General features: G+C 35.4%; 1 protein-coding gene across 1 annotated transcript in view; it reads right to left on the bottom strand.

The window, feature by feature from the left end:
- The window catches only part of CCDC73 (coiled-coil domain containing 73), a gene marked incomplete at its 5' end in the record, with an annotated part of 58,606 nt that overhangs the window by 3,438 nt on the left and 41,046 nt on the right, over positions 1-14,122 (bottom strand). Inside the window, 5 exons of the mRNA XM_082317304.1 lie at positions 764-897; positions 3,975-5,534; positions 6,696-6,864; positions 10,856-10,987; positions 12,897-13,007. Coding sequence (XP_082173430.1) covers positions 764-897; positions 3,975-5,534; positions 6,696-6,864; positions 10,856-10,987; positions 12,897-13,007 — 2,106 coding nt within the window. The remainder of the gene's footprint in view (positions 1-763; positions 898-3,974; positions 5,535-6,695; positions 6,865-10,855; positions 10,988-12,896; positions 13,008-14,122) is intronic.

Genomic DNA, 14,122 nt, shown 5'->3' with positions numbered 1-14,122 from the left:
AAAGACGACAGCCGTAACTACCTGAGACGTACCTCTAGAACCTCTTCTAAAAAGGAAGGTCAACTGCAGTTGTAAATTATTGTATCACTTTTGAATGTGTTTAGCATTAGGTCAAATCCTAATACAGCAGTTAAAGCTGTTCAAGCTCCACAGTCTAACATAGATCTAAAAATGCAGTATGAGCCATTGCTAGTGCCATCCTGAATGAAGTTGTCTTACAGGGAAACAACAGGTTTCTTTTTAATTCTCTGCTTTTACACATGTTTGTGTAATGTCATCTTACTAAATAATAAGAGAACTCTAAATGTGGCATCGCATAACTGCAGCGTAGAATAAACAGATAGGCTCTAATTCATAGATATGCTGAATTTTTAGTCTTTCACAGATTCTTTTAAGTAACATTTTCCTATCAAGTAATAAAGGAAACAATGTTTTTCTACTTTTACATACTATTTTTTTTTTCCTTTCTTTTTTTTTTAACTCCTACTTTTACTGTAGGTAATGATTTTTATTAGGGTACACAATGAACTACCCTCTTCCTCCCCTCCCAAACAGACTGGTTAGCATCTGTTTGATTCATATGCTGTGACTTTTTCCTGCTGCTTTCTATCAACCTTAATTGTGAAAAATGGTGCCTTGTTGCCCTTTTGATATTATTTTGGAGATTGACTCAGTCTTAAAGTATCCAGATGCGTACAGTTGTACAAATATCTGTGGAATTAGCTCACTGAGGTCTGGTCCGCAATATTTTTAATTGACTTACATGTTCTGTGGGAAAAGAAGAATCATAAAAAGTCTTTGCTGTAGCATTCCATTCTTCACTAGGGTCTCCCTGGGGGTCTCGGTGGATACTAGAGGTATTCAAAGTGTCGGCAGCTCTGTTAAAACTGGTAGAACCTGATTGACAAAAAGGAAATGGTAACAACTGCAATTTAGTCTCTAGGCACTAATTGTAACATAACTAAACTTCTGGTTTACCTCTGATCTTAAAAAATCAAATATTTTTGTTTTAAATCACTGAATTTCTGTTGTAGGCTTTTCCCTTTTCATTTTTTTTCTTTCACATACTTCTGCATCTATTTTGTCTCTAAAGATGAGGTATGTTTCTACTCTGATTAAAAATGTTTTATATCATTTTCACATATTAAGTTAATGACAAATTAAAATTGTGATTTATAGAAAATGTATGTATTCTGAATATTCTAACTGAATATATTTTTTTCAAATAGTATTACTTTAAGACTCACCTTCTGATAATGCTAATAAAATACATAATTACTGCGATCCTGACATCGTATTCCAGGGTGACTTGTAATAAAAAAGACATTCTAAATACAAAGGTTTTTAGACAAACAAGAACAGTTTAACTAAGGAGTCTTTTTGTAAATGGCTACACCTAATATTTCAGGAAATCAGGCTATAGCGCTCTAATAAAGGTAGGAAGGGCAAATAAGTAAATAATAATAGCAGAGTATAAGGTTCCCATCCTGCAGTGGCTTTATGCACTGCTAGTAGACTCCGTTGAAACCAATATTGAGTTCCTTGCAAGATCAAGACATAAGCGTACTTTCACAATTACTCATAATGCAAACAGTAGCTGTTTTGTCACTACACAAATGCCTGCCGATCACTGCTACAATAGCAAAATCTTTGTTTTGCTATGAAAATACATGTTACCTTATGGTTATCTAACAGTTAATTAAGAATACTGGTATTTTCTCGGGGGACAAAGAGGAAAATGATTATGAGATTGTGTTTGTTTTCTTTTTCAAGAGTTTGCCAGGAAGATCTTGTCCATTCCCAGTTCATTCCTCCATTTACTGATGTGGAGTGGCTGCTCTCTGGGAACCAGAGTTGTGTAAATAGTAAATTGCATTGTGGTTAGGCAGTAAAAGGAATTCCCTCAGATGATAGGCTTACTAAACTCTTTCACCAATGCTCTTCGCTTCTGAGTCTCCCGTATGGCTAAACTGTTTGTGCTTCTGTAAGTAAAAAAAAAAATAAAAATTGAGGGACACCATGGATTCCACTCCAGGTTTGCCATCTGGGAAAATATCTGAAAACAAAACAAACCCCAATAAATCTTGGAAGTTACAGTGCTGAGTACCACAACAACTAACTCTTGGGTGCCCTGCCAGTAAGGTTCTCTAGTCTCCAAAAGAGGTGGAGGATTCAGAGAGGTCAGCAAGCTGAAGGAGGGACCTATCTGAATTAGGCAGTATGATGAGAGTGAGAGGCACATCTGGGACCCAGAACAAGATCCTCACTGTCAAGTTTTGCTAGAATTCAAGAGGTCTGGCGACTGTACTGGTCACTAGAAAACTCATTTGGGCAATTAGAGTTATATTAAAATCCCTACCAACTCCTTTGGATGAACCTCTCTCAGAGTCACTTCTTGGAATTACGGTACTTTGGATACAGAAAAGTTTCTGACAAGAGAAGGAGGGGGAACATGTGGGAAAACTTCAGACAGCGCTGTCCTTACAGAAAAGATACATGCAGGACATCACATAACTATGCATTAATTTTCTTGAAACGGGTATCAAAATTCACATTATTAAAAGAAATAATGTGCCATCTGAGATCAGGATTCTGCTGCCTTGCTACCACCACTATTGTTTTAGGGACAAAGACCTTTCTGAAACTGAACTTCAAAAATTGTGCATCTGTATGCAAATATACATAGGCAAGAGACCAACTACAGAAACAAATTACCTATAAACCTAAATTCATAACACCAGAACAATATAAAGAAACCAGACTGCTGGTTTTCTGTCTCACTGCCACTGGCTGCAGAACTAAGGGACGGGGGTCCATTCTGCTCTTTGTACATTCAAGGCGCAAAGCTCAAAACACCACCTCAACAAAACCTCAACTAGACACAAACACCCTCTATTATGGATCTAGCTCTTTTGGAAAACATATAAGCACCCAAAGCTCCATTTTTCTACAAAAGCAGGGGCTTTCATTTCTCCCAGAGTCGAAGAGATCATCTGCTTTTAAGCTTACAGCGTGCATTACGAACAGAATCCGCATGCAAGCTTTATTTTGAGAAAGGAAGGCAGCACATACTATCTTTTACTATGTCCTGTTACTGAACTAGAGGAATATCTGTAAACAAACTGAAGTCCATTTTCTGTGGAAATACAGATGATGCTTTTATTACTTTGGTAAAAGATGGAGTTTAAAAACGGCACTTTTAGTAAATAAGTATAGGGGTAATCTAGCAGCTAATTTCATTGCGAAACAAATTTAAAATACGGTTTTTCCACATTTCAGTAATGATTTAGAAACACATGGAATAAAGCTCATATTTACTGTTTTGCACATGCAAAATATTGCTCAGCAAATAATCAGCACGTGCCAACAGGAGGAGATGGAAAAGCTCCATGAGCACTCTTAACAGCTAGGTGTGTTTTCCAGAGCTTCAAAAAATATAAACCTCTCCTTTCACACATTCAACACATTCAGATGGTTTTAAGTGTCTATCTGAATTAAAGAGGTACAATAAAATAGAAAAGTAAATTTTCTCTAAGCCCCATTCAAAGAAGCATCTACTGGTTCAAAAACTACCCTAATTTTTATACAAAACGTGGGCGCTGAATAATTTCCAAAAGCTGCTAAGTGCTTTTCAGAGATATGCAGAGCCCTGATAGAGTGTGCTCTACGTTAGGGTTAGAAATGCCTATAAAAATTCCGTTTGTCATTGCACTGCTTTTCTTTCACAAAGGGAAATATGAGGAAAAGTTTATTTAATCAGATAATTGAGCAAACAAAAACTGTTTAGTTGCATTTATACTATAAATTAACAGAGAAATCTCATCTTTCATTTTTTTGGCCATATAACTAAAATGTCAGAAGGTTTACATTTTTCTAATGCTACAGTAAACTTAGATGCAGAAATTGCACATTTTGATAATTTTTCTAAGTATATTCACTACATGCTTCAAAACGTAAATGCTTATTTTTCTTACCTAGTCCTGTTTCTCTTCTGTCAACATTTTCACTGAGATTTTGACACTGTGTTTTTGAAATAACCTTTGTGTTTTCCACTAAGCATGGTAGTTTCTCTTTCAAAAGGGAAGGTTCCTTGGAAGCTGAAGTCCATGTAGCTTGACCTCTCATTTGATTTACTCTTGAACAAGAACTGAGGTCTAAAAAATTTAAGTATACTGGAGTTTTCTCAGCTTTTTTATCTGAGGTTGAAAGATCAAAGGATGACCTTCCACTTATGTTTACTAAATTTCCAGATGCTCTCATGGGTAAAGAGCATGATTCTTTCAGGTGACCCTCAGCAAACTTCCTTCCTGGATCTGTGCTATTCAGTGAGTCTTTTTTCTCTTTTAACAATGTGTTATTTCTTGAATTATTAATCTCCAGGGAATGTCCGTTTTTGATGGAGTGTATCTGAATATCATCATTAACTTTTTTACATGGAATTAGTTTACCTGTACTAATTCTATCTGCTGGGTTTTTTTTATGAACAATTATTTCAAGATCATCAGCCTTTACTGGAGATACGGCTTCAGTGTTCAAAGTACACATATTTGTATCATTCCCCATTTGTTCAGTACTGTCTTGTTCAGGTTGCTTGCTGCACGCATCCTCCACATTTATTTCTCTTTCTGTTTTTGGGGGGCATAAATTGAAAATCCCTAAGAGAGACATATTATCACTGTGCTTTTTTGTGGCATCATCACCGCTTGCATTATCACAATAAACAGTTGGTAGATTTTGAGCATCAGTTGCTGGAACACCAGTACACCTCAATGCACCATTTCTGTTTGTGTTTCTGGCATTGTCATCGTAATTTCTGTCTTCAGCATCTGTGTGTGTCTGTTTAAAAGGAAGTTTATCGCTATGTAAACCACTCAGATTTAGCAGGTTTTTTTCTGTTTTATGTAATCCATTACCTGCATAATTGTCACTGTCCAGCAAGCTACATTTTTGGTATTCTGTTTGAGCATTTTCTTTAGTATAAGACAGGATGCCAAAACTTAATTCCTTAGCTTGATGATTATCTGTACTTCTCTCACACCCATCATTCTTCTCAGTGCAAAGAACCACTTCAGAATCGGTTTTGGGTGCTTCAGGTGTAATGATGCTTTTGTTGTGTTGTACGGTATTTGATTTATCATCTGCCTTAGTACAAATTGATTCAGCCGTAGTATTGCACAATTCTTGCTTGCTGGAGTCGGTCTCCTGACTTGCATTTTTCTTGGAGACACCTACAGTGTCAGTCCTGTCTGCAAAGACTCTTCGTGTTTCTGTGTGACATGCTGCCAATGGCTCAGTGCTGTCCTGTAGCTTTTGTTCTAAATTTGCATTGTTTTCCTCCAGTAACATTCTACATGTTGCTCCTAGATTTTCTGCTTCTTTGCACTCAGTGACATGTATTTCTGAGGTCTGTCCTTGAGTAATTAAATCAGTATCTGTGCAGAGGGTATTCCTGGGAGAAACCTCCCTTTGATTTTCTTCATAAGGGCTAGCAACATTAATTTCATCCTTAAAACTGTTTTCAAGAACTTGTAAATCTGTTAGAGTAAGTGTATTCTCTAGTTAGTGATAGATAACCCAGAGGTTTACTGCTTTATTTTTACAGTTTAAAATTTCCAGAAAGATAGACTCAAGATTAGTATTGATACTGGATTTTCTTATCTTACATTACACACACAAGTCTATCAAAAAGTTACTGAAGTATTGTATTATGGTAACTTGCAAAATATTTATAAGCTGTTCAAACAGAAAATATATTAACATTCTGTAGATTTTAGATATGGCTTATAGTTGAAATATTTCCCAACTGATAGCTGTCAGCCTTATTATTGAAAGGGGTCTTTATTATGAAATTATAACACATACTTAATCAACCATTGTGTGTCCACATAAAGTTTAAGCCACTGGTTACTACTGCAACTCTATTTGTCTTTGGTTTTGAAAGTGGCATTTTTAGCTAAATGGAAAACAAACCCAAACAAAACTGTTTAAGGGACTATGTTCATACCAAAAGGAATATGCTATGACTCGATGGTAGTGGGCCAGTGAGGAATAACATGCATTTCAGTATCTGAAAGGTGTTTTCTGAAAGATACACGCAAAGGCTGTGAGCATTGGTCCTTTAAAGCTGTCACTTTGCCCTTAAAAAGCTTTTAAATTTCCACTTATCTTTGCTACATTTTAGAGACTGAGCATTAGAGACTGAGTACATTTCCTTTAGGTGGCTTCAAAAAATTACTTACTGGAGTTAGTGCTTTGTATAGAAAAGCATTACAATTATCCACATGAACAGACCTTCATTGTCCTGTGCAGCGCACTCACTCTCTTTCTGCCTTTTTTCATAGTTTTATGGGAAAGTCCTTGGTTTTGCTTCCAAACACTTCTATACACATCACAGTTCTTCCTAACCCCTGTTTGCTACTTGAACTGGCATGCAGAGAGAGTACTGCAACAGCTTGTGGGGTTACAGCACACGGATCTTAATGTCCCAGGGCAGCCACTAGAATTACTGTCCTTTCATTCAGAGCTTTGTGAATTTATCACAGATTGCCACTACTGACACCAAGAATTTTACTGTTGTTAGCACAAAACCATTTAATTCAGGATTCAAGCATTCTCTTGTCATATACTGTATCTGTAAACATTTATCCTTTCTTCAACAATACTACTTATCTCTATTATCCATGTAATGTTATTACTTTGTTCTATCTGTAATTCCTCGATGCTTAAAGAGTAGTCCATTGTGTTCTTTACTTCCGTTTCTTCATCATGTCCAAAATTACAGGCTTTTCTTATTATAGACTGCATACACTCATTTGCTTTCTGAATAGCCTGTACTTCACTGTCTTTTGAGTGTTCTTGACCACTCTAGCATAAGAAAGGACAAAAGATTATACACATTTTAATAATCTACTACAGTCACTGATTAGATTTAAAGTTCAGGACTTAGATTTAAAATTATTTTTACAATTCTGATGGAAACTAAAGACCATTCACCTGAAGCATACAAAGTTAAAGCAAATGGACAAAAAAAGCAGACTAATACCTTAGAAGAGTAGGAACGAAATTAGGTCCTGCTATATTACAGTCCACAGAGAAAAGTTACATAGATTGACAGAACTTCTCAGAGGAAGGAATTTGTGTTGTACACGTGCTGACTGGATCAGTCCCTCTGTCTACTGGCTAAATCAGTGACCTGCTCAGTAATTACATGCGGAAAAAAACCTGCATGATTGCTAATTCCACTCAAACACACGGGCATACACACACATAATAACACTGTATTTTCCTAACAAACCACCTAGGGTTTTCAACTTCATTTCATAGGCAAATAAGGCTTGTGAATTTGCAATTCCTGTCAGTCAGTTCCTCATTCCCTCCCAGATGGCTTTTTAACCTGAATTTTGAGTCAAATTCAACAGCAGTAGAAGCCTGAAAGATGTGTCTACTTAAAACTTTAAGTGACTGGTCTATTACTGCAGCTGTATTTGACTTTATTTTTGAAAGTTGCATTTGATAAAGTTCTGTGAAAACTGGGAGCTGAATAGTGAAGAAACACCTTAACAAAACCCCACCAAAAACCAAACTGAAAAAAAAAAAACCCAAATAGAAAAGAAGATGCATCCTTTATCATCATCAGCTGTTTGGCAGCTGAAGGCAGGAGCACATGCGGGCTCTTGCCCTAAAGATAGGCCATAAAAGTAGGCAGATGTGGGAGGGAGCAGGGGTATTGCTTAGCCCATAAAAGATGTGAGAAAAAGCTGAAGATACTTGGATGACTGGAGGTGTTGCAAAAGGAGGGCTGGGCTGTGGGAGAGAGCTACAAGCGCTGTGCTTGGGCATCAGATGTGCGGGGAGGACAGAGTATATTGCAAAATGGAGGGAGGTGTGTAGACAACACTGGTAAAATTTGGCTTATTGCAATGGTGGCATAGTAGATGATGTAGAATACAAATCTGCAGGAAACAATTTTCCACAGGTCACAGAAATATCCTGATCATCCCAGCTTTGCTGATTTGGGGGAGGGAGGAGTCACGGTGAATGGAGGAGGGTCCTAAAAATAGTTTTCCTCTGCCAAATACTCCACCTTCAACTTGAAGTTTCAATTGAGATGTCTTTCTCTTTTCCTCATATTTTATTATCATCTTCCCTGTCATTCTGATTTGGAAATTGTAAATATTACATCTTTTTTGTTTTCTAATTTTTTAATTAGTTAATTTTAATTCTATATACAGCCTTGGCATCACATTTTCAAGCTTTTCTTTTCAAATACAAATAGGAGAAATTTCCTTTTTCTTTCCTGAAAGCTGTAATTCTTTTATAAACTCTTGCTTCTAGGGGCTGTGTCTTTAGACAAAAACATCAAACACCACAATATAACTGTGCACGTTACTCTCTTGTACAGGTATAAATCAGCTACTGAAGTGGAATATACCACATTTGTTGGTATGGGCTGAACTGCTAAGTGCATCTGAAACAAACATGATGAAGTGTTCTTAGAAAGGGAGAAAGGTTACACAATTCCTTCCCAGATTTTCAGATAGGTTGAATAAACCTCGTTTCCATTAACTTCAAATGGCTGTTCAGCCCTTCAAAAATAGGTCCAAGATGCATAAACTAAAATGCGTACATATCAAAACTACCAAACCTGGATTTTATTTTTTTCCCCATGATTTAGTCAAAACTAACTAAGCAACATATATATACCTAAGATGACCTTTCCCTCAACAGAATATTTCATACTATGAAATTCAAAACCTTCTCAAAAGCAGATCTCCCTGTACATACACACACAAAAGAATCACAATAACCCACTGCTAGGTGTAGCCCTGTTCTCTAATGGTACACAGCTGTATTACAAATTCTGTTAAGCTAAATGTGAAGCACGGTACAGTTAAACTAAATTGCAATTTGAGTCTGTAATGAGGTCTGACATTGTACCTTTCTTTTAAAAAAGGCCTTTGTTTAATTACTAATCCACAGGTGATCAGTATGAAGAAGTTTACATACATTCTAAATTTCATGCCCCACAAATAATTGCAGGGATTTCAGATGGCGCTAAGTGTAAAAATATATATATATATATGCGTATTTCCTTGCAACACCTGGAGCCATAGTCATGATCTAAATCATCGCCAACACCTTGCCCTTTTATGTTTTACTAGACACTGACTCATTAAGGATACAAGGTGAAAATCCACAAATTAGAATAATCAATATGATCTGCTGCAGCTCCAATAATTCCCTGGCAGTGTTCCAGCGGAGATTTGACTCAGCCTAACCTGCCTAGCTTTTGAAATCTTATGATCATACAACACGAAGTGGTATGGCAATTTGCCATAAGATAGTGTAAGATAGATATTTAGAAGACATCTCAGACTTTTTTTTTTGCATATATGAGCATATGCTTTAAGCTTATCTACTTTCAAACACATAGGGTTATCTTAGTAAGCACAAGTACTGTTTATCATGATCGACTGATTGTGTGCATTGATTCTGCATCGTAAACGTAACGCATATTTCATTTTCATTCAAAGAATGACTTTTAAAAGTTACACAATTTGCATTATACCTTGTAGAATTCATACAGCTTTGGCAAGACGAGTACTCATTTCAAGTCTAACTTCCATCGCATTATTAAGCACGCATCAGCAGATATGTATGTCTATATATTCATATATGCGTGTGTATGTATGTTTGTGAGCTACAAACATACATACATGTATTGTGAAGAAATTAATTTTAATTCTTCCAAATTCTAAAAATATTATTATAGTTTGTCATTTTACTGACAATTCATAGACTAGTTCTAAAAAAAAAAAAACAAACAAACAAAAAAAAAAATCTGCCTTTACAGTCCTAGTGTCTTCATAGACATGCAAAATGAATTTTCCCTTCTTTGAAGGATAAATCATTCTTTGGACATAAAAGCTAATGTAAAAATGATATAACCAATACTCAACTGAACAACGGAATACACTCAATGTGCAGGGAAAGTTTTTCTTACGGCTTATGACTTCCCATTTTTTCAATCTTATAAGAGACTGGAATATAAATTTGCAATTCAGTTTAAGTAAGGGATAACACATAGCTGCAGGGTTCCCTGCTCTTCCTTTTGCTTCAAAAGACCATCTTCATGTGCTTAACCACTTGTTGGCTTCTCGTATGTGCTCTGAATATAGAGCCGAACGTGGATTTGGTTCACCCAGCAATGCAAACTCAATTCTAGTTCAGTCTGCACTGCGTAAAAGTCTTATCTTTAAAAGTCTTGCATTCATTACTTGTTAAGCTTGCTATGCCTTTGATGATTATTAAAGACACTAAGTGAAATAAAGGTTGGGTTTTTTTTTTTAAACTAAAACTGAAGACCTTAGATAATCTATGTGTTGATAAAGTGAATCTTCTGATCTGTCCCATATTACAGGGGCTGAAATTAGTTCCTCTGAGTACAAGTGGATTTACTTCCACACTTCCAAGTAACTTATATACGTATGAAGTCAATGAGTCTGCCACAGTATGAGAAACACCCATGCAAAATACGTTTGTGAAATACTATTTAGTAAAGATAGATTATTTAAGATAACTGCTATCTATTATGTATAAATTTATTAATAAGGTAATGAACTTCTCAAGTTTCTATGATATAAGTGCCCCTCTGGAAGAAAGGGGAACATTCTCTGGGTACAGTAAGTTTTAATGGGATCTTGGATCACTGATTACATCAGATAAATTTTCAGGTTTATCAATGTCAAAGGACGATCAGTGGGCATGACAGCCAGATTAGAAAAAGTGTCATATCTCTCATTCTCTAATATTTTTACAGGAAATGGGAAGTACTGCAGCTATTAGAGACACTTACCTGCAGATTTTCCACTTGCTCAGAATGCTGATTTCCCTGAGGAGGATGATAATCTTCAAGATGTCTACAAACTCCTTTAAGGGAATTCAGCTCATTTTTAATAGTGTCTATCTCTCTTCTCATATTTTCCTCCTGTAATTATTGAGGGTACACAGAGCACACAAACACAGATCTTTACTGCACGTTCAAATATGTAAACCAGTATTTTACAGGGGTATCAACAGCTTAGCAAATTAAAGTAAATCCTTACAAGAAGTATAGATGCTAAGGAATTTCATTGTACAAAGTGAGATAATTTTGAGCCTTTTCATTCAAACCAAAATTTTAACCACATTTCCATTACAGATTATACTTTTTATTAATTGGTTTTTTTTCATCATTTACTTCAAGTAGCAATGCATAAAAAAGTGAGATTTGTATTGGTAGCTTTCTTCCTTTTTCTGGCTCAAAGATAAACACACTAGTCAACATTCATTCTCTACCTACATTGTCAAGAAACTACAACAGCAAATAATTTGCTTGGCACTTTGCTTCTGTAAATAGCCTCAAGTATCCAATGCTTCTTCAGTGAGTATGTAACAATTATATTTGTGTATTTAGAACAAAAAGGCTGGTCAAAAATACAAGTTGTGAAAAGAACAGAAGGGCAATTTTACAGAAATACCTTAATTTAATGTACAAATATTTCCAGAGTAGTGTATACTGTTAACGTTATCCATGATGCTGCTATACTTTAAGATATTAAGAGACCAAATTTCTAGTTAGCCATAGCAGAAACATGGAAGAAAAAGTTATCTTCTAAAGAATAGTTGCAAACTTTCCTGAGAAATAACCAGGGCCAATTCCTATATCTATACAGGAAACTATGGTATAAGACTCTCCTAGGAATCAGGGAGATCAAATCTCAGGGCAGTGAGCATCAGAACAGTTCAGCTATTTTGTAATCTCATGGTTGCAGTCATCTCCACAGTGGCTGCACTCAGAAGAGTTAGCCTTAGACAAAAGGATTGCGAGGACAACTTTGCAGTATTTCCCCACAGCCTCCCTGAGAATCTACCTACCAAATTCAAAACCTTTCTGGCAGTAGGTGCCAATTATGGAGAAATAAAAAAGACAGACTTAAACAAATGCTACTTAGAGTCTGGTTTCCACACACTAAACAGATCTTGTCTTATTGAAGAAGTATTAATCTTTCTTACTTGTAAACATGCATTTATTATTGCAGACAATTTTCACAGCTACAATATTTTGCTAATTATTCTGGATTACATAATTACTGAAGTATTCTTTTAAGATAATGAAGTAGTAGAAAGAATGGCAAATATTGAAGGCAAATTATTGTTCAGGTGTACACAGAGGTGAATTCACTGAGAGGACACGCAGGTTATTACGTTTTATTGTCCCCTTTCACCTCACAGTCCATGTTGAATAATTCCTGTCAAATCAGGACCTCTGCTTTAACGCAAGCCTTCAGTATCTCTACCCAATTCAGTTTGAGGTTGCTTTTTTTTTCCTGGGCATATGGCCCTTCAGAAGTACCGTTAGTCTGTGTCACGTCAGTCTATGTGACTTTACAGTCGTTTTTTACTATATGACAGTTTACTGGTAGTTTTTTCAGGGTACAAGAGTGCAGCCTAGAAATGCTGGTATTCTCTGAGTAAGCTGTGTAAAAAAATTGCAAATTTTCTGAAAAATACATAAAACTCAATGTAACTTAAAAGCTGTATCAGCTTCCATGTCTGGATAATGGCAAGTGTGTAATTCTGGAATATTCTGAAGTGCTAAATTCAAGGAAACACCTAATACCCTGGCTCTTGCAAGGAAGTGCACTGACCCTTTAGAGCACAGAAGTCAACATTTCTCCTAAATCTACCCTTTAAAAATATTCATTTTGAGAAGAGTCTGCATTACTGGAAAAGAAATTTGTTGTTTTTAATGTATTATTTCTGCAATATTTCTTGGCTTTTAGGAATTAACTGAAATGCTTGATGACTATTTCAAAAACCTTTTAATACTCTAACATTTAATTTAATAAACCTACATCTTTTTTCCAAGTTCTTAGTGCTTTCTCATGCTCATTCTGAAGATTAAGGAACTTTTCTTCATTTTCCTTTGCCTTCTCCCTTTGCAGCTCATTATCTCTTTCAAGGGTCTGCAATAAAATTAATTATCCAAAAAATAATCAATACTGCATTAATGAATTTTGATGTGTTTTATGTTGCTTGGACCTTTGCTTCTAACATGCTGGAAGTGCCATACAGATCAGTGATAATGTGCTATCTCAACAATAATTTTCATAAATTAACAGAAAGGTGCTTATAGTTTAGCTAACAGGAAACAGGGGGAGGTTATGAAAAAAGAAATGGCTATAAAAGGGTATAAAAACACTTGCCATTATTCAGTTTCACTGCATAAGTTTTAATGTGCTGAGAAAGTAATATAAAGTCCAGAGATGAGAAATATGAAATGTAGCACAATCTAGAGCCATTGTACTTAAAGACTACTGTATACTCAAAGAAAATATTTTTATTTTTCTGATCAGTGTTTCTGTCCTAAATTGTTTCTTAACCTATCTTATAAACTGTATAAACTTTAAATTCTAAAACATATCTACTGAAACATGAAGTATACATCTGCTTAGCCTTCAGTTTATTTTTATTAGATCGCTGAAAAAGAATAGGAGTGCATTAAAATAACAGTAATATTAAGTTTTATATTATCATAATAGTACTTGCAACATTTTTGCGTTAACTCAGTTTTACTGTGCTAAATTAAAGCAGTCTTGTGTAAATCAACAGTAACTTCACACACATCTCAGGTACTGTTGGAATTTTTATCCTATCACATTTTTATAGCAAACAGTATGGAAGATAAAGGACTTACTGCATCCATTATCTACTATATAGATACACAAATATATTTGATAATGTAAACATAACTTTAATGCATGTAGCTATATGACCAGCTACATATTTATGACTCTGCTGAGCTTCTTTGAAAGTCCACTTGAAAAATGTTAAGTTATGGAGGCGATACTCGAAAGCAATTCTTTTCTACTTAATCTTTTACCTAAAAATGAGTCTACTTCTTGATTCACTTAGCATCAATTTTAAAATGCCTATGTTAATTTAGCTACGCTATTAATACAAATGTATTTTACAGGTATTAACACTATGAAAATTCAGACTACCTTGCATTTTTATACACATGGAAAAAGTTTTGCATAAGAATATAATGGATCTTCTGTGACAGATTATATAATGAAAA

The sequence above is a fragment of the Platalea leucorodia genome (genome assembly GCF_965183815.1).
Source record: "Platalea leucorodia genome assembly, chromosome: 7".
In the NCBI taxonomy this organism is placed as follows: Eukaryota; Metazoa; Chordata; class Aves; order Pelecaniformes; family Threskiornithidae; genus Platalea; species Platalea leucorodia.
This window is presented reverse-complemented; position numbering and strand designations above follow the sequence as displayed.